The sequence below is a fragment of the Misgurnus anguillicaudatus genome, chromosome 8 (assembly GCF_027580225.2).
Source record: "Misgurnus anguillicaudatus chromosome 8, ASM2758022v2, whole genome shotgun sequence".
Lineage (NCBI taxonomy): Eukaryota > Metazoa > Chordata > Actinopteri > Cypriniformes > Cobitidae > Misgurnus > Misgurnus anguillicaudatus.
This window is the reverse complement of record NC_073344.2, coordinates 43,679,863-43,707,518: the sequence shown is the minus strand read 5'-3', so window position 1 is coordinate 43,707,518 and position 27,656 is coordinate 43,679,863. Positions and strand designations below refer to the sequence as shown.

General features: G+C 34.3%; 1 protein-coding gene and 1 long non-coding RNA gene across 2 annotated transcripts in view; one reads left to right on the top strand and one right to left on the bottom strand.

Moving 5' to 3' along the window:
• LOC129450975 (uncharacterized) overlaps positions 1–27,656 on the top strand; it is a 415,333-nt gene that overhangs the window by 180,650 nt on the left and 207,027 nt on the right. The gene's annotated exons all lie outside the window — the stretch shown is intronic.
• LOC141365943 (uncharacterized) lies at positions 7,474–27,529 on the bottom strand. Its single transcript, XM_073870954.1, has 7 exons — positions 26,559–27,529; positions 24,311–24,333; positions 15,902–18,353; positions 14,324–14,599; positions 13,457–13,597; positions 12,727–12,835; positions 7,474–7,675 (listed from the first exon to the last, which is right to left on the bottom strand). Exons 3-7 carry the CDS (start codon positions 18,351–18,353, stop codon positions 7,474–7,476), a joined length of 3,180 nt encoding a protein of 1,059 aa, XP_073727055.1. The 5' UTR covers positions 24,311–24,333; positions 26,559–27,529.

The window sequence follows — 27,656 nt, the reverse complement described above, 5'->3', positions numbered from 1 at the left end:
ATGATTGTCAATAACAGATAAATATCTGTATCGATTAACATCTCAGTGCCATCAGAATGACAAGTGCTTGTGTCATTGTGTACAGATGAGACAGTCAAATTGCTTACTCATGTTGTCGATATAACAGTTTAGTCTTGAGGGATGTTCTGATGTCAGTTATTGGAAATTGTAGGTTACACCTTAGTGTATGTGTGAGTTTGGTTGCAAGAGACTGGACAAGATTCACATTTACACTTTTACTGTTTGTACTGTAATTTGTTGACAGACCATGTCATTGCGATACAGACAGGGAAAGACAACACTTAGTAGCATAAAAAATAGAAATGTGAATATAGGACAATCCCCTTAAGGAAAACTGTACATGGAGAGCTGTAGGCATTTCTCCTGCTGTTCATTTCTCTATCACAATGAATATCTTCTGTATCCATGCCAGCCAGAAGGGTCATCTGTATATGTGGCTGGCGATCATATACTTTCCATCTCCATGCTGAGAAAAATTCCTCACTTGGGTTAAGGAATGAAGAGTAGGGTCAGAGGAGCTTGAGCAACATCCTGATGTGGGCCGCAAACCATTGCTGGATCATGTTGGAGCGATGGAAACTATAGTTTTTTGCAAGAATGATACAGTACTATGTATGTTGTATGTACAATTTCAAATATATTGCAATATTATTTACAGTTGTGCACAGCCAGGGACGGACTGGGGCTAAGAAACAGCACTGGACTTTTTCCCAAATAGGCCCATCATCTGGCCATTCGCCCCTAGCCATGTGCAACAGACACAAGGATGTCCTGATACTATGCCACAATACTGTCAGACTATCAGACAAGGTTATTTAATATTTTGTCAATGTCATATTACACTTTGATGTATAATAAGTCTGTAAACATAGGTGTGATTGGCAAAGGACAAAAAAGCAGGAAAATATATGGCACACCTACCATGACGTGGCAGCATACATACACACGCACACACGCACACACACACACACACACACACACACACACACACACACACACACACACACACACACACAAAATGAAATACAGTTGAAATATAATTTGAGCTCAAAATTGATAGATCTGAGTGGCAATTGTCAATATGCGTGGGCAAGTGCCACCCTGACCATTATATAGCCTTGCCACTGTATCAGACTGAACAAAATCAGTCACTTTGTGCATTTAAAGGTAATTATATCAGTGTGGTGCATTTTGAGAGTAAAAATAAGTGACTGGATCTATGAGGATTTTTATGTTTTTGTTAATAAATTTGTGCCCTTTTAGTAAAATCTTTGGTTGCATGTGGTAATAATAATAAGGCACACAAGCCACTTACACAACTTGATAAATGAGATTTGCCATTGGTCAAAACATGTTTAATGTTTATAGAATAATTAGTGGGGGCATTTAATACAGATTAATTATTGATTACAACATTTGAACGCTGAATTTAAAGTAAATACTGTAGATACATTAAAGTTACTTAATTCAAATGTTGTAACTTTCTGGAAAGGCAGTCAAGTGCATTTGTCTTTTGCATAGTTGTTTTGGCACAGTCGAGCTACGCGTTTCACACACACACGCACACGGGCAAACCAGATCCATGAATGTGTTTGTTTGTCATTATATTATTCTGTAATCGCAAGATTCACAAACCATTACGTAAGAGGAGCAAATACAGGCGTGTGTTCGTCAGGATGACGTTGGATCCGATTCGCGCATATGCGTGCGTTAACGTAAGTGATTACAGAATAATAATGAAAGCAAACGTTTTGACACAAACGCAACTTTATATTGATATTGCGAGACAGCATTTCACCTCGACGAGAAATCTGATATTTACATTACTGGCATAGCCTGATTTGAAACGGACAGTTTTGTCAAAGCAGCAAACACCTGGCTGGTTCTCTTAATTTTGCTGTTTGTCTCTGCCTATTCCTTCTATCCATGCCCAGCGCCACTGATTTAAGTCCTTTATATATAAGGTCGTCTGACCTAGGCTAGGGTTCATTTACTTAATCTTCATCCTGCTGACAACGTTAACTTGTTGTGACTTTTCCGCGGCTGCGCAGCATCTTCAGTCATCTTTTGTGCAAATGTAAATAGTGATGTGAGAAATGCACCAAAGGTGCTGAGAAAAGCTGTAATGTTCATTCATCAGTTCTTGATCTCATGAACTTCAATGTTCATACAATGTTACTTTTAACACTAATATATAATGTTAATATAACATAGACTATCTGTCTGTGGATTATATATACACTAAGGCCTAGTTTCACAGAAAATATTACTGGACTAAAAATTAGTTAAATTAAGATCTTTTTAAACATGCCTTAGAAAAAGTATTTTTGTATGAGTTTTGAAGAGTTTTGATATTTTTCTGGAAACTTGACTCTTCTGTAACTTTGCATCGTGTACTAAAACGACAGAAAGCTAAAAGTTGCAATTTTCTAGGCCAATATGGCAAGGTACTGTACTCTCATTCCAGTGTAATAATGAAGGACTTTGCTGTTGTATCATGGCTGCAGGAGGTGCAGGGATGTTTTACAGTGCCCAAAAATAGTCCCCTTGTTAACTTTCAATATCAGGGGCCTATTTTCGGGGACTGCGTAATATCACTGCATAATATTCCTCACTGCAACTACAGAAGAGTCAAGTTTTAAAGGGACACTTCACCCATTTGCAGAAAGCTTTGTATAGTCAGAACCCCAGTCAGGTTTTTTGAATGGTCATGCATCATTTTCTAGGTTGCCGCTGAGACAGGAGAAATACAGATTTCAGCATTGCACTTCCTTCTTTCAATGATGTAAAAATCATCATTTTGCATCATTGAAAGAAGGAAGTCCAATATCTTTGTTGAGGTAGTGAGACACCCCTTTTCTCGGTCAAATAGGCACCACATTCTAAATGTATGTTACATTTCGACTACAAATATGACACACTTTCAATAAAGATGAATGTTTCTACGGGTGAAATGCTCCTTTAAATAGGAAAAATATTGAAACTCTCCGGTTATTTTTTTGTTTGATGGTAATGGTCTAATCGGATTCAATGGATTATGTTAGGCTATGCTAAAAGTGGTACCGCCCGACCCAGAGATTGGTTGAATCCAAAAATGGTAAAAATCCAATGTTTAAGTTTGGAGAAGTTGTAAAAATTAGTTTAAAAAAAAAGTTGAGTGTAAGATTTGTCAGTGCAACTTACTGTTGAGTCTGTGAAACCTGGGGTAAGAGTTTTATTTTATCAAAGGGGATTTTGTTGTGTATTGTGACTTCCACTTGCTGGTTATAAATTTTATGAAATTGGATTTAAAAGTGATAATTTTTTCCCCATAATTTTCTCATTTGCATCTTGTTCTTAACCTATATGAATTTATTTTTTCAAATGAACACAAAAGATATATTTTGATCCATAAATTATGATAGTCTATTATGGCATAGATGTACAATGATAAATATGGCTGAATTTTAACTATAAAATGACAAAACCTGGTTTATAGAATTACAAGTTTAAAGCTGTTTAAAGTGAATACATTACTATATAGTGAATAAACTTTTGTGTATTGACGTGAATTATTGTCATAATGAGCACGGTCATATCTATTATAATGTATGACTGTATGCCTTTAATATTAAATATAAGTGGCCTCTGTATTAATAACATATTGCGTCTGTTTCCCTGTGGTATCTTTGGTTCACAGAGGACATCTAAGAAAAATAGGTCCACTTTAGTATGATGTTCATCCCACAATTGATCCACTTGATGTCTTTTATCATGCTACCAACTTGATGAATTCCCAGTGACAATTGATCACTTCCTTCTGAATTTTGCAGGGATGCTGAATTCTATAATGTATTATTGACTATATTCTATAACTTAGTGAATACTAAATGAGAATTTCGATTGAGAATTTTAATTCTGATCTGAGAAGTGTACCAAAGTGACTGAGAAAAACTGTAATAACAAAACTGAAACCTCCATACTTTCCATTGTACATTATGTTCATAATATACTTTGAACAATTCACATTTATTTCTTATTTAAAACTGTAATATTAGTCCATTCCCATGTTAATTCATATACGGCATCATAAAGTGTATTTAAAAACCTGCCTTACTTTTTTTCTTTACTTTGTATTTATTTAATGAAAAGCTGTTTTGAAATGATGTACAATTGTGAAAACTGCTATATTAATAAAATTGAATTGATTAACCTTAGAATGCATGACAGTTTTGTGACAGTGACACCTACTGGTGCATATTGATAAAATATATTTAAAATGCTGATTGTTCTACAGTGCTTATTTTAAATTATTATTAATAATGAAATTGTAAATAAAGGAATTCAAAATCACTTATACTTTGATTCAAATTCAATTTACTTTTTATACAACAATACAATGTATTGTAATTACAAAATCTTAAAAGCATAGAACACATAGTATTATTACAAATTCATCAAGAAATGAAACAAGAGGAATAACAAAACAAATATCCGCTGGAATTTTACAAATTTAAATAAAAGTCTTACTAATTATTAACAAAGGTAAGTTAATTTAACTTGCGAGAATTACAAAGAATTAAGGCTTAAAATATTACAATTTAATAGTACTTAATACAAGATATATATATATATATATATATATATATATATATATATATATATATATATATATATATATATATATATATATATATATATATATATATATATATATCTTGATAAGCAAAACCACACCAATGGGACAAGTCACCAAATAGTGTGATTTACAAGTATGAATTCAGATTAAATAATTTGTTTAATTGTAAGTGTAATGTAAGGTTTGTGTGTAAAATCATACAATAATTAGAAAAATCACGTTAAACATATTTTGCATTTACATTAAAACACAATGTGTCATCATAAAATACATGTTGCATAAGATTGTAAGTTCAAGGTGAAATTTGTTTTATTGTCAATTCAGCCACAGGTTCAGCAAAAACAGAGAATTTTAAATATATAACTAGTTTTAACAAACATACCTTACTAAAATATTACTTGTGTGCATTTTGAGGCAAAACAAAGGGCACTGATGTATTTTAAGATATGTCAGTGCAAGTTATTTTCAGTTTGGACTGATCCTACATTTATTTTAGTCTATGATTAGTCTAATCCCTGTTTATGAAACCGGCTCTATAACATTAAAAACTAAAGCGAGAATTCTTTACCAAATTACAAATAAATACAGTCAACATATAAAACAAATAAAGTATAATGTAAGAACACAATGCACGTGCAGATAGAATTTAAAAACCAATGAAATAAGTAGCAGTTCAAATATAATTGATATGGTGCAAAGAGACTAATTTAAAACATTTTAAAGTGACAGAGAACTAATTTAGTCAAACAGTGTAATGAGTTTTCAGTCCAATGTTGCAATAAGGTGATGAGCAGTCCAATGATGTACAAAGTAGCTAGTGCAAGTCAACATGTAAATTCCGGGTAAGTGAACTATCAAAAGGGCAACAGCAGGTGTAGAGAGGGTATAATGCAATGAGGTGTAGATGGGAGGGTACAGCTGTGAGAAAGTTCAACTTTTTGACAGCTTGATATATGAAGCTGTCTTTCAGTCTGGTGGTCCTGACCTGGAAAATACCAGTCTCTTCTCGGATGTTAGTAAACTGAAGAATCTGTGTGTGGCCTGGGTGAAAACATCTGCAATACAGAGGGCTTGCAGGTGAGATGTGTGCTATAAAAATCTTGAAGCAAGAGGATAGCAACATCAATGATCTTTTCAGCTGCTCTCACTATGCATTGGAGGGTCCTATGGTGTCATATCACACAGTGATGCAGCTGGTCATGATATTCTCAATAGTGGCTCTGTAAAAGGTGTGCATGATGGGGTTAAGGACTCTGGCTTTTTTGTGGGATAAGTATAGTGACTGGTGTGGAATAAGTATATTCGCTGGTGTGCTTTTTTGGCCAGTAATGCATGTTGTCAGTCCAGGAGAGGTCCTATGTGATGTCTACACCCAGTAAATTTTGCTAGTCACTCGATCAGAGAACCATTCTGAATACACACTGTCCTGAAGTTAACAAAAATCAGCTTCATCTTGTCCAGACACAGGCTCACCTAGTTCCTGTAGTTTATCTTATCTATTTTGTTAATGAGATAATACAGCTAAATAGATAATGCAGTTGTGGGAGAGCAGACTCAATAGGAAGATGCTAAGCAAACATCTTTGTGTAGCCCCTGTGTTAAGCTTGACAGTGCTAAATGTGTTACTGCCAACACATACTTCCTGAGGACTCACAGTCAGACAGTCCAGCAGCCAGTTGCATAACAAGATGGTAAGGCCAAGCTGAACCAGTTTGTGAATGAGCTATTGGAGGATGATGGTATTAAATGCTGAAGTGTAGTCTATGAACATCATTCTACATACAAGTCTTTTTCTCCAGAAGACTAAGGGTTGAGTAGACGGCAGTGGAGAAAGGTTGGACCATTAACAAACTGGAACGGATTTGGGACAGGGCTTCCTACAGTCCCCAAAAGCAGTGATAAACCATTTTTGGAAATTGTCCTTTTCTGTAATTTGCTTTAAATATGGATACATGTCGTCAAAGCTGTGTGTCATTTTCCTCATGTGATGTCCTCAGAGCACTATACACTTCTACTTACTTACTTCGGCCCATTGCACCTCCTGGTGCATAGCCATCGACGACTTCCCTTCAGCTCTTTCGATTCTGTGCTAATCTGACCAGTTCGCCCCAGGACAAGCCAGTCACTTTGATGTCTGCTTCAAGGTCACGGCGCTAGGCGTTTCTTGGCCTTCCCTTGTTTCTTTTCACTTAAGGATTCCATATGAGTGCCTGTTTGGTGATGTTATCTGTCCGTTTTCGCAGAGTGTGGCCTAACCAGGCCCATCTCCGTCTTACAATCTCCCCTTCAACGGGACACTGGTAAGTTATTTGCTACAAATCAGTGTTTCATATAATCTTGGGCCAGTGGATTGAGACGATTCTTCGCAGACATCCGTTGACAAAGGTTTGGATCCTCTTTAAAGTTGTCCTTGTAAATCTCCATGTCTGAGCTCCATAAAGCAAATCTGCCTTAACAGTTCAGTTGAATAAGCGCATTTTGGTGTGGCGGCTAATTTCTTTTGAAATCCAAATGTTTTTAAGCTGGATGAATGCTGTGCGTGCTTTTCTTATCCTGATTTTAACGTCCGCCTCTGTTCCACCCTGCTTGTCCACCACACTACCGAGGTATGTGAAAGAGTCCAATTCTTCCAGGGCTTCCCCTTCTAGCATCACTGGCTCCTGACTTGTGGCATTCACTTTAAGAATTTTTATCTTTCCTCTTTTGATCTTGAGTCCAACCTGTGCTGACACACAGAGCAGTTTTGTTGTCTTTTCCTGTATTTGCTGATGGCCGTGTGACAAGAGGGCACGGTCATCTGCAAATTCTAAGTCCTCCAGTTTGTTCCACATTGTTCATTGAATACCGTTCCTCTTTCCGTCAGTGACAGACTTCATTATCCAATCTATGGTCAAGAGGAACAGAAACGGTGACAGTAGACAGCTCTGCCTCACCCCTGTCTTTACCTGGAAGCTCTTTCTTAGCTGTCCTTCATGAACCACCCTGCATGCCATGCCCTCATAAGAGTTCTTGATCAAATTGACAAGCTTTTCATTTCTACAGGGTAAACAAAACAACAAATATTTTCTATAATTATGTTAAGCTATTTTAATGATAAGAAATACAAAAATACACATACATTAACAGTCTATTCAGTTTTATGATATGTTAAGTAATAAAGTGAACTTATTGTCCTATTGCTGTTACTGCTCTGTGCTACTGTTTATCAGATACTAAATGATAAGGTGCTGTTTTAGTACTTTAATTTTTCAACATTAACAAATATTTAATTATTATGCCATACTAAATATGAATGTGTTAATGAAATGCTAATGTAAAACATCATTCATAAAAACAATTATACTTACATAAAGTGTCTTTGAAGATGATTTTTCATCAGCAACTTTCAGCAGTGTGTACAGTACTCTTGTAATCCGGCAGGTTAGGGAATAAATATCACTGTTCTTATAACTTTTTGAGCAGAGGTTCAGAAGCTGAGTTGTCCATAAGGTCCAGATTGTTTGTAGATATGTTCCAATGCATATATAGTGCAGATGAATTAACTTTTTGAACACAGGTTCAGAAGCTGAATTGTCCATAAAACTCAGATTGTCTGGGCACAGAAAAAGGTTACTGCTGGTCAATATGAAAAGACATCATAAAACAGGAAGATCAGTTGTTATAATGTCCATGAAGAACCATTTTAAGCAATGCTTCCTAAGCTGAGTTGTCCAGAAGTTTCAGATTGTTTGTCCATTGAAAAGGCTGGTCGATATAAAATGACAATTACTGGACAAGAAGCTCTGTTGTTTTATTGTTCATAAAGAACCCTTTTGAGCAGTGGTTCATAAGTTGATTTGTACATAAGTTCCAGATTGTTTGTCAATTGAATAGAGTTCCTGCTGTTGAATATAAAACAACCATTACGAAATAGGAAGTTCAGTTGCTTTAAGCAAATGGAGAAACTTATTGAACAGAGGTTCATAAGCTGAGTTGTCCTTAAACTCCAGATTGTTTGTGCATTTTTTATATTAAATAAAATCTTTTGTGTTAGTGCTTGGCATAATTAACCACACAACAAACATTTTAACATTTTTTTTCTGTGACACAGTTCAACTTATATGATAGGAAGAAAATAGCTTTTATGCTAAAGTTTTTATATTAAAAATAAAATAAATACTATACATAAAATTTGCTTTTGCAAAAGATGCTACTAATGTTTAACAATTTCCTATAGGTGCGATTTTCAATTATAGTATACAAATATCTTGATCCAAGTGTAATATATGTGGAATTATTTAAAAAAAAAAGAAAAAAAATGGAGAGAACTGGGTTAGCTGGCATACCATTAAAAATAGTTGTAAATTATTTATTGTAAACAAACAATAACGTAATACTGCTTAATAAAAATAACTAAGTTAATTAAAGGGTCATATGATGCAATTTCTTGTTTTTTCTTTGTCTTTGTAGTGTTAAAAGTTGTTTTGGCATAATGAAGTTGAAATTCTTCTCAAATGTGAAGGCTCATTCATACCTTCATAAATCATCTCATTCAAAACACACTCCCACATGATATGACCCTTGTAAAAAATGAGTTATTGCATGTATAATGTAGAAACATTGTAGATTATGTCATAGCTGTGAAATAAGATGTCAAAAAATATAAACAAAAGGAAAAAAATAAAGTATTAAAACACATAAATAACATTTAAAATAAGACTGCATAAATAAATGAGGTAAAACGTATCTACATTCCCTAATCAAAGTACATTTCAAAAACAACTGGATTTATGGGTTGGTTGACACAATTTTAAAAGTTTTGTTCATTTGTTCAGTTGGTTAATTTATCTATTGTAATCTAATATTTTTTAAGAGCTAATTATTTTAATCTATGTTAGTACATTGTAGAAGTTTGAATGACTATAACAATAATTACTAGTTATCATTATAATTACTTATTAATCAACCTATAACACATTATTCACCCCTTTATCAACCAACACCTGTACCAGCTAACCCAGTCTCCCTACCCTGCCCCACTCCCTACCCTGCCCCAGGGAGCCGCCAATAGTTTGTGTCCTCCCTTAGCCCCTATTTAATAAGTGGCGGAATATAGTTATAACTCTAATCATTCACATAAACATGGTCTATATATCTTTGTGGCTAGATTTATTGAATTCATGTTTTGCGTTCATTTATAAAGTATAAATAAACATATATTAAATCCTGAAATATTTAAATATTTTTGGAGATTATTTTAATATAATTACGATTTAAAATTTTATTGTTTTAACAGCAGTTATATTATATAATTTAGGCCTATAGAAAAGTGCAATAGTCAAATTGACATATAGGACAACTAAGTAGCCTATAAAGTGTCTATGTATTTTTACATTAATGTAACAAGTATTGCGTGATGATAACTGTAATATGTTTGTACAATTTCAAAAGTAACACCTTCCATATCTTTTGTATACACATGATCAATTAGTGTACCTTTTTCTGTTGTTGAATTTTGTACCTGTTGAGTGTATCCATGTCGTCCCATTACTTTCAAAATTGTGGAAGAAGTAAAGATGTCCTCATTAAAGTCTCCCATGATTATCTTTTGTCCTGGTTGCTTCTCCATCTCATTAAAAACATGTAATAGTTGCTGTTGAAACAAATCAGTTTTATATGAATTAGGCCTATACAAAAGTGCAGCAGTCAAATTGACACATGGAACCACAAAGTACAAACACTCTAAGTTGCAACACTCAGGTACAAAGATATTACACTCAATGTTTTCAGAAAAATAAACTCCAACTCCACCTCCTCTCTGTTGTTTAAATTCAGTAAAAAGTGCAGTGCTGTCATCATAACATTTAGCTCTTGGGTTGTTTTTGAACACAAATCCTGGTATCTGTGGTTCTTGGTCATTAACATTTAACCATGTTTCTGTCAAACAAATACAATCAGCATTCATCAAAACTGTATGTGATGTAACATCCGGTAAGTGAGCTTTCAGACTTTGTACATTAAGCAGTGCTATTCTAAATGTACCAAGTGATTTACTGAAAGTGTACTTTTCCAAAGTTAATTTTGGCATATCTTTTAATGCCAGCTGAATTTTGTCATTACAAAATATGACAGAATCTTTAAAGTCCTCAATAATCAGTCCATCAAGAGATCTCACACGGCTCAATGCAACATATGCCTGTCCTGCTGTAAAGATTTTATTAAGTGATACAACAGCTTTATCTACTGTAAGTCCTTGCACTTTGTGAACTGTACATGCCCACGCCAATCTGAGTGGAAACTGCCTTCTTATTCCACCATCATTTGTTACTTGATCTTCTTGTACATTAATTACAGTAGAATTTTGAGAAAATGTCTGACGTGTTCTGTGTCTCTGAATTTTTCCAACAATTGGATTATCAAACTCCACATGAATAGCTGATGGTAAATCCTCATTATCTTCACCTTTTTTCTGACTTTCACTTATATGGACAACTGTACCAAAAGCTCCATTAACAAGACCATCAGCAACATCAATATTTTTCTTTAACATAACCCTTGCTCCAACACCCAAGGAAATATATTTAGACAAACATGAGTTGAAAACTTTTGTGTGGTATCCAACTTTACGTTCCATTCTTCCAGTTTTTGAATTTCTGATATAATCCTGAGCATTTATACTAATTGCATCTGGGCAACATTCATGTAGTCTTTCAATGTTGTATTTATCAACCTCGGCATTTGTAGCAAATATGTGAAGATCATTACATTTCTCCCCTGTTTCACATTTTTTCAGTGTAGCAATGTCAGTAGCTGTAAGTGATTCATCTTTTTTACGTACTCTCAGACGATTTAACATCTCAGCAAAAGCTGAATCTTTTTGTCTTACAACTTTGGTTAACTGAGCAAGTTCAAAGTTGTTTTCCCATATGTTTACTCCTTTTGCATCAGAATAAAGAGCAGTACCCTTTACAGGCGGTAACTGATAGAAATCACCCACAGCAATAATGCTGACTTTTCCAAATAGAGAGTAATCACCAGTTTGTTTTATTTGTCGCAACCTTCCATGAATATATGACAACAGACGATGGTCAACCATAGAGACTTCATCAATAATCAAGATTTGCAAATTACCAATGCTCACACGTAAAGAGTTTAATTTTTCATCACCGAGTGGCTGATATGGCAATCTGACATTTGCACCAATTGAAAATGTATTATGAATAGTTGAAGCACCAACATTAAAAGCTGCTACTCCTGTTGAAGCTGTTAAAAGCACAGTAACATCATCAGGATTTTCAGACAACTGAGATAATAGTCTGGATGATTCATAGTGTATTGCCTTAATTAAATGACTTTTTCCTGTTCCTGCTCCACCAGTAATAAATAATCTGAAAGGGTCAGGGTTCTGTCCAAGTATTTTCTGTAGACACCACTTCCTGACTTTATAGAATATAGCAGATTGCTCCTCATTTAATGACCGTAGTAAATCCAATGCAGCATCTCTGGGCATAGTGTGGTTGGTTTCAATAGTACAAACAGTTTGAGGGTTACCTGTAAGATCTGGAATCACTTCCCGAGTATCATCGTCAGGTAATACTTTATTCTTCAATATTTCAATACATTCATGACGCTGTCTTTCAGTTTCAGGACATATTGCAGCCCAAGCATCCTCTAAATCTATATCCTGCTCCAAAAGCTGTTTAGCTTTTTCTATTTTGTCACTTTCCTTTTCAAACAATTCTCTGTTGCAGTCAACAATTGATTTTACTTTATGCAGTGTACAACCAATTTTTATGACACCACTGTTGTAAAAGTCCTCGTATGTCACATAGTTGCTAGGCTTAAGATGACAGTCATCATAATATGGTAGAAAAAGCTGAAGCAATGACTGATAATATTTTTCTGGATCTTTTGTGGGTGAAAATCTTGGATATCTCACAACTGCAGGTTCAGTTCGTGTCCTTCGTTTCACATAACCAGAATTATTATTGAGTTTAATAACTTGCTTTTGTGAAGAAACTTCAGATTTTGACAAAACTCTGTACTCTGAACAAAAACTGGCAAGACAAAGATTTTTCATTGGTTCTGTCTGAGGTCTGTTCTTGTACCTGTCAACAACACTTGTCATCCAATAACTGCTTTCATCATCAGACTGGCTGTTCTCCACTTTATTTTGTAGTAGATGCAAAGGCAAACTCATCTTAACAGGATTTGGTCCTAATGGAATGAATTGTACTTTACGTGAACATTCCTTTAAATGCATGCCTGTCAGTCTGTACACGGCTTCTTGCGCGGAAAGCTCCCTACTGTGCAAATACAAACTTCCCAATTGTTTTAATGATGCTTTAGCTTCAAGATTGCCATTCATAGCTTCATTTTGTGCACGTTGAAGTAACAGTCCCATTTCTTGCTCAGCCTTTGTGATGTAACTTATAATATAAACCACAACAGAAAAAGCATCTGTGACATACTGAATATCCATATTCCCTTGCCAAGCACGCAATAAATCTCTGTTATACTGGTTTACCCAAATATCTTTTGTATTTCTTTTCAGGACAATGCTTTTCTTTTTAGAACATTTGTTGTATGCTTTCTCAAACACAGTCTGATCAATTCCCAGAAATAAAAAAAACGCATCAACTGAATCAAAATTCACATCAGAGTTTAATGCAGTTTTAACTTTCTTTATAATTGCACTTGCTGTTTCATCGTCATCATTCCCTTTGGACTCATCTGCATTAGATGCTCTTGTAATAAAGGTACGACTAGACGGAGGTCTTGGGAAATTAAAACGACATACTGTATTTTTCTTGCGACATGTTTTTGAATGTTTAGTACTGTGCTTCTGCACACTGTTTACTATTTCAAAGAGTTCAGTGTCTTGCTCTGGTGGTGTCTCACAGGTGATATATGTGTCAATGAAATCAGCAACCACAGGATCATTAGCTTCATCATCATCATTAAGCTTTGGAGCATTTTCTACCCAAAACAGACAGTGAACATGAGGAGAACCACGTTGTTGGAATTCAACACGATAAAAATAATCTTTTATTTTACCAATAGGTTCAGCTGGAGACATAATGACATGTTTCAGAAAACAATGCCATCTGTGATCAAACATCCTCGCTGCAGTGACAGGATTTCGTCTCAAAAATGCACATTTTTCAGACCACTCAAGCTCTTCAACAATGATTTGTTTACCCTCTTGTTTAATAATGGTGTTCATCATTTCAGGCCATCTCAGATCCGCAGAACTAAAAGATGCAAAGAAAGTCGGTATGCCAAGTTGTCTAATCAGTGCAAAGAGATCTTTCTGTGTAGACATCCAATAGGGAGGTGTCCCTCTGACAGGTCTCAAAAACTTATATCCTTCATTATACTTCAGTATTTTTTGTAAGTTATCAGAATTTGTCAGCATATCTGGTGATACCTTTGATAACTCATCTTTCTCATAACCTTTGCGTAATGCAATTGAGACATTAGATACAATTTGATCAACTTCTGATATATATTGTGCATAAAAAATGAAGTCTGTGTTCTGTGCAAAACGTCCATCAGCATTTAGTATTCGTGCATTCAGGTATCTTGTCAATGTGATTTTTTCTGGTCTGGCATCATGAAATGTTGGACCACCGGTCGGATAGAGAACAGGAAAGCACTTTGCCTCATTTGTTTTATCTGATAACAACCTAACAGGACTGTTACCTTCAGCTGGTGCTACATTTAGTACATCATGAAAATGCTGATCAATAACTTCTGAACCAATATCAACAGGCTGTAGTGATGTGTCTGACAAAAGACCATTTTGCTCTGCAATAAAACTTAAATCTTCTTCTGTCTGAATTTCCAATTCTTCACCTTCTTCAACTTCATCACCACTTTTATCTGATACATTATCATCATCCATTCCATCATTAGCATTACTTTGTGTAACATCTGGCTCACTCAATGAGTTGACCCACTGCTCATTAAACTCCACATCTTTATACAGTTTATTGTGTTTTACCAGATACCATAAAGCATTTCTTACATGATCTGTGTGGATATATTTATATTCATAATGACCTTTATATGTTAATTTTCGTTTCAGTTTAATCTTTATCATATGGTCATTACATTCATTTCGTGGAAGAATGTTGGTCATCTTTGTAGTATTTACTGGAACACAGACGACAGGCCCATGAACACCTCGCTGTTGACCCCGAGGCAGACAAAGAAGACGTAAGAAAGGAATATTGAGTGCTATTAGATGATGTTCCAATGAATTTAAACATTTTAATTCTTTTGGAATCTCCACCAAATGCATATTGTTGGCAACACTCTCTTCAGGTAGTTTTCCTCTAAGGATTTTTCGATGGCATGTATAGCAAATCCACAATTTACATGACAAATTGCCATATAAATAACAATTAGACTTACATTCATTGTTACATGCATGTAAATACTTGAGTGTGATACATCTTTTGCTTAAATCAGCTATTTTGTGTCCTTTTTGTTCATAACAATCTCTTATACATTCAATAACCTGTTTTCTGAACAATAAACGATGACATACACAACAAACACATTCTGGGCCTCTACTGACTTCTTGACGAAACAGATTAATAGTGAAATCAATATCATTGTGTCTTTCCTTCTGTTTTGCATACATTGCACATCCTTTTTGTATTTTACTAATGCGAAACTTTTCATCACTATAATATTTTTGCTTGGAATATTCACAAACAGTTGTCTTAAATGTTAAGTTTCCATGATATTTTTTATGAGAATACTGACATACCTTTGCTTTAAATGTTGGGTTTTCATGATACTTTTTATGAGAATACTGGCGTAGCTTTGCTTTAAATGTTGGGTTTTCATGATACTTTTTATGAGAATACTGGCATAGCTTTGCTTTAAATGTTGGGTTTTCATGATACTTTTTATGAGAATACTGGCGTACCTTTGCTTTAAATGTTGGGTTTTCATGATACTTTTTATGAGAATACTGGCGTACCTTTGCTTTAAATGTTGGGGTTTCATGATACTTTTTATAAGAATACTGGCGTAGCTTTGCTTTAAATATTAGATTTCTGTAATACTTTTGTTTGGAATACTCACACAACCTTGATCTAAAGGCTTCATTTGATTTATACTTGGTCTTAGAATACAGCTTAACATATTTTTGAAAATTAATATTTGTGGAATACTTCATCTTTGATTTTTCACACTTTGATTGATGTACATTTAAATCAGTCTTATATTTATCTCTGAGATTTTTAAGTTTCTTTTTTTTATAGTCACTGTTTTCATACTTCTTTTTGGCGTTGTCAATCTTATTCTGTCTGTATTGACTATTTTCCAAGTATTTAGTTTTGGCGTTGTCTATCTTATTCTGTCTGTATTGACTATTTTCCAAGTATTTAGTTTTGGCGTTGTCAATCTTATTCTGTCTGAATTGACTATTTTCCAAGTATTTAGTTTTGGCGTTGTCAATCTTATTCTGTCTGTATTGACTATTTTCCAAGTATTTAGTTTTGGCGTTGTCAATCTTATTCTGTCTGTATTGACTATTTTCCAAGTATTTAGTTTTGGCGTTGTCAATCTTATTCTGTCTGTATTGACTATTTTCCAAGTATTTCGTTTTGAACTTGTCAATCTTATTCTGTCTGTATTGACTATTTTCCAAGTATTTCGTTTTGGAGTTATTAATCTTACTCTGTCTGTATAAATCATCTTCAGAATATTTAAATTTTTGGTTATGTATTTTTCTCTGTCTGAATTCATTATCACTATTGTATCTTACACGTTCTCTCTTATTTTTGAGGTGCTCAATTGGTTCATTTGACTTTCTTTTTCGTAAACACTGTTTAATGCTATTATCATCTCCTACACTTTTGCATGCTTCTGCACAAACATTGTCCTGATTTTTAACACATGTAACAACTTCATAGTGATTACTGTTGCAGTGGTTCAAATAAATTGCATTATCTGTAAATGACTGACCAGTGGGTGCATGCACATTCCATCTGCCATTATTGAAGGTGAATATATTTATTTTCAACAAATCAGCCGTACAAAAAATGTCAATTTCTGTGGCCCAAGATCCGGAGTAATACATTTTACACTGTGTCACATAATCTTTTACTGATCTGTACTCTTCTCTTAAATACCTCACAAACTTAGAACTGTTAGCTTCAAGATGTTTCACAACTGCACGTCTTATTTTAAGGTGTTTCTCTTCATTGCCACATACTGCGTGTGCTACTGATCGATAAAAACAGTTACCGTCTGCCTTGATGCTCTTTGTTTTACACGGTATTCTTAACAAACACAAAGTCCTACCTTGTACACCATTGTATTCATTAGTCAGTTGTAAACGTTTACATAAAGCATCCTGATCTGTGGAAATTAAAGGTTTGAAATTGAACTCTGTATTTACAGTTTCTAAAATAATGACATCATCCATTGATAAATTATCACACAACTTGCTCACATGTGTAAGCTTTGGTTCAGCCTGTAGTTTATTCTTCTCATTGGAATCCCCGTACGTCTGATTCAGTTTGCACAGTGTTACTGGCCTGTCTGAACACATTTGTTTACCATTACCTTTAATACACTTACTATTGTCACTAGTTGCTTTAGGTGAAACTTGACAAATGCTGCTTTGTTGACCAGACTCACAAGAACTTGTCTCAGCAGTTGAATCCTTACTAATTACAGATGCTTTCACACCCGTCACTTCGAATGGGGTTCCCTGAGCATTCAGTGACATTGCAAGATTATTAACATGATTAAATAACACATATATGTCATCACAGTATACTACTACACTTGTTCCGTTATATTGTACCATACCTTTACTATTACGAGAATGAGAATCAACTACAACATATGTTGTACCTGCCTTTATTACGGCACAAATATAGTCTTTAATATTTAACAAACATGCATCATCAATTAATAGTGTCCTCTGAAGCGCTTCATCTAAGGGCATGCATACATCTTGTACAGCTTCATCATATAGATCAACACCAATAACACCTGAGAAAGATTCGGCAAGGTTTATTGAAAATATTGTGTTGTGCAGTGTGTGCACGGTTGGCAATTCAGCAACAGAAACATGTCCCCGGCCCGTGTTATCATTGATCTTCCCCTGCAGTCGCATAGATGTGTACAGCTCATCTCCTTGCATCAGAACAGCATTCAGGTCCTCTCTCGTCCATGTTAGCACATTCTTTAGCTTGCTCATCATTATGGCTGTGATGCTATTTACTGCACACTGTCTGTTACGGTTGAAACCAAATCGCTCATCACCCTGATGGAAGGAACCTTGTATAACTTTCAGAAGAAATGGATCAGAGTTATTGACATGCAAAGTTTTCACAATATCACAGTACGTTTTCTTAGACCTTGGAAGAGTTTTGGTACACATTGGAGATTTGGTACACATTGGAACATTTTCAGCAGCCTTACGGCAATTTTCAAAGTCACTTTTCACATAATTTTCCACATAATTTTCCACATAATTTTCCACATCACTTTCCACATCACTTTTGGCAACACTTTTGGCAACACTTTTGACAATGTCATTTTCCTCAGTGTCAGGGCTCTGTGTTACAGAGCTGTCGGGAGGTGCCTCTTTATTTAGAGGTTGCACAACCTCAACCAAGTCCATGGAGGAACCGACCGCATAACGGTCAGCAATCCTCCTTTTTGCCGCCTGGGAGCGACGGAAACCCTTTCCTCGTGGCATCTGCAATTACATAACACACAGGAAAATAATCAGTTAAATACTGTGCTTACTGTATAACTTCACTTGCTAGTTCGTTATACATAATATTTACTACAACTTTATATGAGCATGAACTTCATAAAATTTATATTTGTACCCATAACAGGTGTAAATTCCTTATATTCAAAAACTGTTCTCCACAACATTACAATTATGTTTACATCCACACAAGTATACTAATCTAAACTATTTATTTAACCGGTACACAATAAAAAAATAACAACTTGATGTTATCTTTTTTATTAAATATAAACTGAAAAGTTTTATGTTTTCTATGGTAACTATATAATTTTTTTTATCCTAAATACAATACAAAAGAAGTATAAATAAAATATCGAAACAAAAATACTATAGCTTAATTACAACAAGTTATTTAATCAAATTTGCATATTATCTCATACAGGCGTTTTATTGAAATGAAGAACCCACAATTCATTTCGGCAGCGAACACAGCATATCTAATGCACTAAATGGTCACATTTATTAGTGTAATTGAGAGTTTACCAGAGACAAAATACTAATTATGCAATGTGGAGTTAGATGTCGGCTGCCAGTCAGTCACTCCAGTTCTGCGTGATCACGGAAGAGCGCAAAATCAACAAAATGTCCTGAATTATGTGTCATATTCTGTATTAAATATTTTCAGAAATTAAAAGTGTCTCATAAAAATAAATTAAATATAATATCTCTGTCATTATAAATAGAGTAGATAACTTGGTGAATATTTTTGGCTTTAATTTACTAACGCAAATAATAATCTCATTTCATACTGTATCCTGTTATCATTAACAGCCCTGAAACCCAATATTTAACAGAAAATCACATCTTCTGAGTACACATAAAAACATTATATCTACTATATTTCTAAGTTTAATGGTAAGTTATAATGCATTATTTTCATGATGACGATACACACATGAAAAGTCCTCATGATGAAACCTGCTTGGTGCACCTGCTGTCTCATATGCAAGGATCTGGTAAAGCAATGTCATAATGTATTACAATTTATTGTTTTGTAGTCTCTAAAATAAGCTGCTGGGACACAAAATAAAGTCTGCTGTCCTTAGCATCTCAGCGGGAACAAACGTGCACATGCAGAGCTGTGATCTTTCATTCTTTGACGGTCACATACGCTCATAATTAAGTCAAAATGTCCATTGGCGTATATCAATGTGTATAAAAAGGTTATGTGTAAAGTGTAAAGTGTAAAGTTTAGGGGAAAAGTGTTTTAGAATGTATGAATCCATTACTGTAAGCTTTTAAAGTGACAGCTGTTATGTTAATAAAAAAACAATCTGCTACTTAACTCATTCACCGCCATTGACGAGTTATCTCGTCATTTATGAGTTCATATTTAACTAATAAAAATGCCTTTCTGGACGAATTTCAAAGTGAACGTGTAATACCGCTTTTATCCACCAGATGGCGCCAAAACGAATTTATCAAAAACGGATGTTAAAAAGATTTTAAGATTTATTTTAAATGCCTTTATGTTTGATAGTCATTCTGAGTCTGATCTCTAACATAAATTCCTTTTAAAAAAACGCAATTTTTTAAGCTTTTTGCTCAAAATGTTGTATTTTTGAAGAGAAATATCCATATTTCAGTGGTTAAATTAAGTGGAAAAAGTAAATATATAATGAAACGTTTTTTCCCCATTTTGTTTGTTTGTTTGTTTGTTTGTTTATTGTTTGTTTGAAAGCAGAGGGTGTGTTCTTTAATTTGATATAATTTGTATGTTTATATATTTATAGAAAATAATTTTTCCTGCAAGGAAATTTTGTGAAAATTTTGTGAAAATCACAAAAATGCAGGTGGGCAACTTTTCTCAAAAAGGCTGGCGGTGAATGAGTTAATGTTATATTTATTTAACAATAAATTAAAATTGTTTCTCTTTTCTTATATTATCATCACTTACTGTTTACTTGACTATTGAATTACTTGAAGTTTTTACTGTTTATTTAATATTAGGCAACAATTTAAGTTATCCTTGGTAACTTCTGATTGAAGGCAATCCTTTATTCCGCCGATTTAACTCCTTTGGAATAGAATAAAATTGTAGTTCGGGGTTCCTCTGACGACTGTTGTTACAGCCACCATCACAACATATCCAGAGCAAATTTAATCTTGTTGTAAACCTCCTCGGAGTGTTTTTATTGATCTTTATCTCGTAGTCGTGACTGCTGTGACCATAGAGTAAAGCAGAGCGCGCAGCTGTGACCGGACACAAAAATGGCGGCAACAACACACAGTGACGTCACGTGGTCCTGATGAATAGGCTACAAGAACATGTTTAGATTAATTAACTTCAAACAAGTGGGCACCCTAGTCCATGTTGCTTTTATATTTACAGAAACTGTGCCACAGTTGAGGTGCAACCAAAATCTTTAGATAGTTTTGGGTTTGATTCCCCTGTGCACACTCAGGTGACATCTTTTACATGTAAATGTAATTTTATAATAAAAAGAAAACAGCATAGTTTTTCAATATTTTTCTATGTTCTTACTTCAACATAGACAAATTAATACATCCCTATCTTGCAAAAATCGTCATATTACATCATCGGAGGACTTTTTTGCAGAACCAAAATGCAGATATCTCTCCTCTCAGGTGGAAATGAGTGAGGGAAACATGGTCATTCAGTAATACTGCCGGGTTTCTACAGATACAAAGCTGAATGCTAAATCGGTGAAGTATCCCTTTAATCTTTGTACAGCGCTTCATGAATAAGCTTAGCCCCATTGATTACATCAGATCCAAACAGGGATGAATTTAGAAGCTAGGGGTGTGCAAAAAAATCGATTCACATATGATTTATATATATATATTTTTAACGCCGTGTTACTATCGTCCTGAAATGAGTTGATCTCAGTATTCACATAGATGGCGCGTCGAAGTCACACTGACGCCTGCACACTCTTGTCACAGTGTTTCCCCACACATTGCTGTGCAGCGCTGCCCAGGTTAACAAGTGCCCAAGTATATCTGGCATCAAATTTTGTCTTTTTTGTTTTTCCATGATGATGACACTCTTTAATAATGACATTTTGTGTGCGACATGAGTTCGGTGTGCGTTTACAGATGCGACGCAAACAAGCTTGTGTCACATTGTATCCTTCATGTTTCTGAACTTGAGCAAAGTTTTACCATTAGAAGAGACTTCACGGAGCACCCGCGGCCCATATAGTTCCGGGTTTGTATTTGAAATGGTCACTCGGGTCCGGGCCAGTCATAGTTAATTACTCCGGGTCCCGAGTGTGATTAATATTGTGTGTAAAACCCGAGTCGAACGGAGAGTGGCCATGAGCGCTACCGCGCTAAAGCTAGCTCTTTTCTATTATTATTATTAATAAACCATATATTTTCTAAAACCTATTGCAATGAACGAGCAAAGCTCAAGCTGACTCAAGATTTACAAAATGCAAAGCTGTAATGTAAAGTCCCCTGTCACTGGGACAGCAAGTAGACTTTTGAATCTGAAATGAGTGGATTTTGCTTTTTTTTAATCGGCAAGAGAGAAATAGAAAGAGAGGCACTTTTCCTGCTTCTGCTCTATCTAATAGAAATAATAATCATTATAACACCTTTATTACATTTATAATCTATAGACCTGCACTGTCTATCATTAATATAGTATATTATTGTATTTAATAGAGTTTGATAAAAGGGGTCATCTAATTGCTTCATATCAGTTTTTATTTTTGCATAAAGACATAAAGTAATATCAAACTACATTTAATTTGTTGTGTTTATTTTCTTTAAAATTGTATATCTACTACAATCAGTCACATAGGAAAAAGTAAACTACATTTACATAGTGTGAATCATTTTTGAATCGAAAATCGATTCTGAATCGAATCTTGAGCCTAAAATTCGGAATCGAATCGTGAAATTTTCTGAATCGTGCACCCCTATTAGAAGCCACCAAACACTTCCATGTTTTCCCTATTTAAAGACTGTTACATGAGTAGATACACCAGTAAGTATGGTGGCACAAAATAAAACTTTTGTTTGGATCCTAAGGAATGAATTGGGCTTGGCTAAATCCTAACACATTCACCACGCGTGGTACAAAGATTAAAAGTGCACGCATTGATAAAAGATCTAGGTTGAGGTAAGAATATTGTAAAATACTGAAAAATGGCGGTGTTCTCCTTTAAAACTTTATATGGATTTAAGGTAACCGTAACATGAGCTCACTATATTGCCTGTAATTTCACAATGACTACGTTTACATGCTGTAAATATTCGGGTTATGGTCAGGTTAAGGTCGGGTTTCTGAAACGTTCGGAATAACCCGTTTACATGCGTGAGCAGAAAGAGTTACCCCTGTATACATGGAATTGGCAATATCCCGATGTAAACTGTGATTAAAAGGTAAATGCGGTGATTTTGCATGGCTCACTAGTGCGCTATGCAGTTTTACCGCCTTCATTTACTAAAATAAAAGTATTATTTAAATCCAGAACAAGCTGCACCGATGTAGAAGCAGCGTAGGCTAAGTTACATGTCTTTCCTTTTTTGAGAAAAAGATTAACAAGCTATACTAGCCTTCAGCTAAATATATTTAAAAAAAAAATATTTGAAGAACAATTTTCTAACAAGAAGGTTTTTAAGTGCAAATTTACAGAGCATCGGTAAATAGAGAACACAACCGTGTCTTAAAGAAATTAAAATTAGACAGCATTTATGCACCTATAAATGTACAAAACGAATGCAATAGCTTACAGAAGGCAATGAATATTTATTTATGGTTTTTTCAATAATATATTACTAGATAAATTAACATATATAAAGTATGAAAACAAATAAATCATTATTTTGGCTAAATTAAGCTGGATAGATCATTTTTATAATTGTCATCCTTTCAGAACAAGCTTATATGCTATCTATAATAACTTACATTATATCCTGAGTGTTACTTGGCCGAAAATATGTAGAAATAAATGCAAGTAAAAAAGTACAGAACAAAAATGTTTAGCTCACGCGGTAGAACGAAAAGCCGTTAATTAAGCGGAGTGAGAACATTCAGAAACAGTCGAGTCGGCAGATGATCATCAATGTTTATAATGTTTCACGCAGGTACTGTTGATGAAAAACTTTATATCTACATGTTCAGGTAAGAGTCAAGTTTTCATTCAGTTAATAATACAGCCACCGGCGTTATTGCAACATCCTTATCCACGGAGCGGACGCTGTATACAAAGAAAAAACCTAAGGTTTTTATTTTAAGTGGTTTTAATGCTGGTAAGAAATCAGTTATATTATGGCGCTTTAATTTAACTGATCAACACACATACAAAGTCATTTTAATCTTACAAACTGCATCTAGATGCAGACGACGCTATACAGTTATTCTGTCATCTTTCACTTTTTTCACATATTCACTGTATTTAACGAAATATGAATAGCATAGTATTACATTCATTTTTAATTCAAATTCACAAAAATAAGTTGTTGTGTTCTGTATTTACCGATGCTCTGTAAATTTGCACTTAAAAACCTTCTTGTTAGAAAATTGTTCTTCAAATATTTTTTTTTTAAATATATTTAGCTGAAGGCTAGTATAGCTTGTTAATCTTTTTCTCAAAAAAGGAAAGACATGTAACTTAGCCTACGCTGCTTCTACATCGGTGCAGCTTGTTCTGGATTTAAATAATACTTTTATTTTAGTAAATGAAGGCGGTAAAACCGCATTGCGCGCAAGTGAGCCACACAAAATCACCGCATTTACCTTTCAATCACAGTTTACATCGGGATATTGCCAATTCCATGTATACAGGGGTAACTCTCTCTGCTCACGCATGTAAACGGGTTATTCCAAATGTTTCAGAAACCCGACCTTAACCTGACCAAAACCCAAATATTTAAAGCATGTAAACATAGTCAATGACAAATCATGGTTTAACATGACATACCTCAGATGAGTTCTGAAAGTCTTCTGAAAAACAACAGAAAAAGATAAAATTTAGTTCACAAAATATTAATCTTTTATTCAGCTGAAATCACACATCTTTTTATTCTCTCTAAAATGGCTGTAATGAAAAAATATTTTGGCAATTGTTGATCAAGTAATCTTATATTTTTTGTTAAGAAAAACATAACTAAGTGATCAATATTCTTTAAAAGGATATGGTATATGTTGATGATTGTAATTTTTATTTATTTTTACATTGAAAGCACAAACTTTCTTCAGGCAAATAACATTTAAATCTTTGAAATTTGGTTATTAATCATTATCAGCAAAATCCAATACCTGTCAACATCTACTTGGTACAACAAGCAAGTCTTCAATCACAACAAGGACAAAATAGATGAAATTTAACAGTATGCCAATCTTGATTCATTACAAATAAACAACGACATTAACTGTTTTCTCTAGCTTAATAAAATTATGTTCATTATTTAAATTTTATTTACAGTTTTTAGTAACAAGTTCATTTAATTATCTCATAACGTAAGACACACATCTGTGCCACCTAGGCATATTTATGTTATATACAGAAAAGGTCACTTAAAAAAATCTAAACTTTCACATCAATCCACGAGCAATTAATCCATAAATAATGCACCGTCACTTTATTTGATCATGAGCAGCGCATCAACAACAGAGCCCGATTGCAGCACTGCTAATTAGGGATGGGCACGAATGTTCGAATATTTGATCTGCAATAATAATTCGAATTAAAAAAATGCTATCCGAATGTTTGTTGGTTTTTAATGTGCCACCAAAGGGTAACGGCTTACTTAATGCCTTTTCACTTCATCTATACTGTCTTTTACAGACTTTAATGTAAAATATACATGAACATTTATTTGTATGTATTTCTGATTGTTCAGCAATTAAACTTGCAGACAAATTAAAGTTTTTTGTTTTAACTCCGGGTTTGTCCGCGCCGTATTTGGACACACGTGTTATTAAGACGTGCTTCTCCACCACCCTCATCAGCGCATCATGAGAGATTTGTAAACTTCCTGTTATATAGTCTACTTTATTTTGTTAATAACGAGACAGATAAGGAAAATAAAATGAAACTGAAAACATTTATTATATGCGGTGCTCTTTAGAAAATAAACCGGATAACTGCACATGGTTGTTTAAAAGCATATAGCTCCGTCTTTGTGAAATGTTGTTAAATTAAGCTTGTAACTTTGTAAAGTCAGCAATAAGGTTTCGATCCAGCTTACGTTATTAGTAAAATAATGTTAAATACAGATATTCTTGTTAGATCCATCTGTTGTTTTTACCGGATAACCACCACGAGGCAGAGTTGTCTCCGCAGCCCCAGCATTATTCTATCTAGTGAGAAGAATAGGCTCTCACCGGAGCAGGTAGACTAAATTTGGTTGTCTTTCTTCACAAAAACATGTCAAACTAAACAGAAAAGATATTCATATGGCAACCAAGCAGTCTGTTATGTAGATGTGTTTTTTTGTTTGCTCCATGCTCTTATTTGGTGTTTTAAGTCTGTTTAAATGATGATAGCCTACTTTGTGAAGTCCTCAAACTTTAAACTTCGCTTAGATTTGGGGTTAGGGTATAATATAATTTATGTAAGATCAAACAGTAATGAATTCGTAACGACTGACTTGAAAATAAGGATTCGACTCAGACTTCGCTCTGCACGGGGTTTAAACGCCTTTCTTTCTGTAGGATTTTTTTTTAAAGAAGATTTTAAAAATGTTTATTTTTACAACGTTTTCAACTTAAAAGTACACACACACACACACACACACACACACACACACATACAGAATATAAGCTTAGTTTGTGGTGTATATTTTCTAATTATAAGCCTTCTGTGAAATTATGACAAATGAAAAACACAAAACACTTATGTCTTAATACACATAATTTAAATAAACGAATATTCATTCTTTATGAGCTTAAATATTCGAATAGTAAATTACTGGTAAAATGCCCGTCCCTACTGCTAATAGTGTGCATGCTCTAACTTGTGATCATGGGCACTGAAAATAAAACATGCACTGCTTACATGCTGCTCACGCGTACAATGTGCAACCAGCAATAACCTACTCATGCAGTACGCTGTTTTGCCAATCTATATGGCTGAGAAGTGCATATTCCAGAGAGAAACTCAATGCAGAAGTCAATGCATACCTTCTATTAATTAAACAGTATTTTAGTTGTGAAATTTCACTTACCTCAGTGCTGCTTCCATTGATTCACCATTTAACATAAAAACCAAACAAAAAATAATTAGTCAGCTATGCTGTGTTACACAATTTTAAAGTAATAATTCAACCAAAAATGAAAATTTGGTCATCATTAACTTACTCTCATGTTTGTAAACAAATCATTCATGAACCCAACTCACTTTCATAGTATTCTTTTTTCCTACCATAGAAGTGAATGTGGCTCATGATCGATTTAGTTACAAACATTCCTCAAATGTTCCTTGATGTTTATCAGAAAAAAATGCAGTTCTGTAACATCATGAGTGTGAGTAAATGACTGAAACAATGATGAAAATTTTCAATTAAAATTTCCAACTATCCCTTTTTAAACACATGCTTAAAAGGGAATGTCAATTTCTTTACATTTTGACCTACTTAATTATTTATTTTTTACAAAATAGACATCTGAGCTTGTTAACATTAATTTCCTCTCTTCACATATCATTTATGCCGGAGATGCATATTACTTTTGAAATCAATTTCAGTTAGGTTAATTTGTTTTAAACTATGTGAATTCATCAGAAAAAGACTAAATTACAGCTCCATCAATGCTTTCTCTTAGCCTGTCATGATCCTCTCTGGACCTTGAGCTGCACGTGCTACTGAGACAGACAGTAGACACAGGCAGAAACGACACAGGCGATCGTGATCGGCTAAAATGCTAATGATGTTCATTTTTATGCAATCAAACATACATGTAAACACTATTGCAATATAGCCTCTCCAAAAATCACAGAGGTCATGTTTATTAATCGTGCAATAAATCGATAAATTATCACAACAGGCCTCATATTAAAAGCAGCAGATTATAACACTGATTTGCCTAATACAACTAAAAAACATATGAAATAACATAAAAATACATAACAATTGTATGGATGACCACTAATAAATACGGATTAGCAAGATTATACATTGGAAGAAAACTCAAGTCTTACCTTTACAGGGATAGAAAGAAAATGGCTTCTTCTAGCAACGGAAAAAGTACTCTCTGCAAAAACATTGCGGCTCCCCTAGTGGTCAGGAGTAAATATCACATGAGTTAGGAATTAACACACAAACACA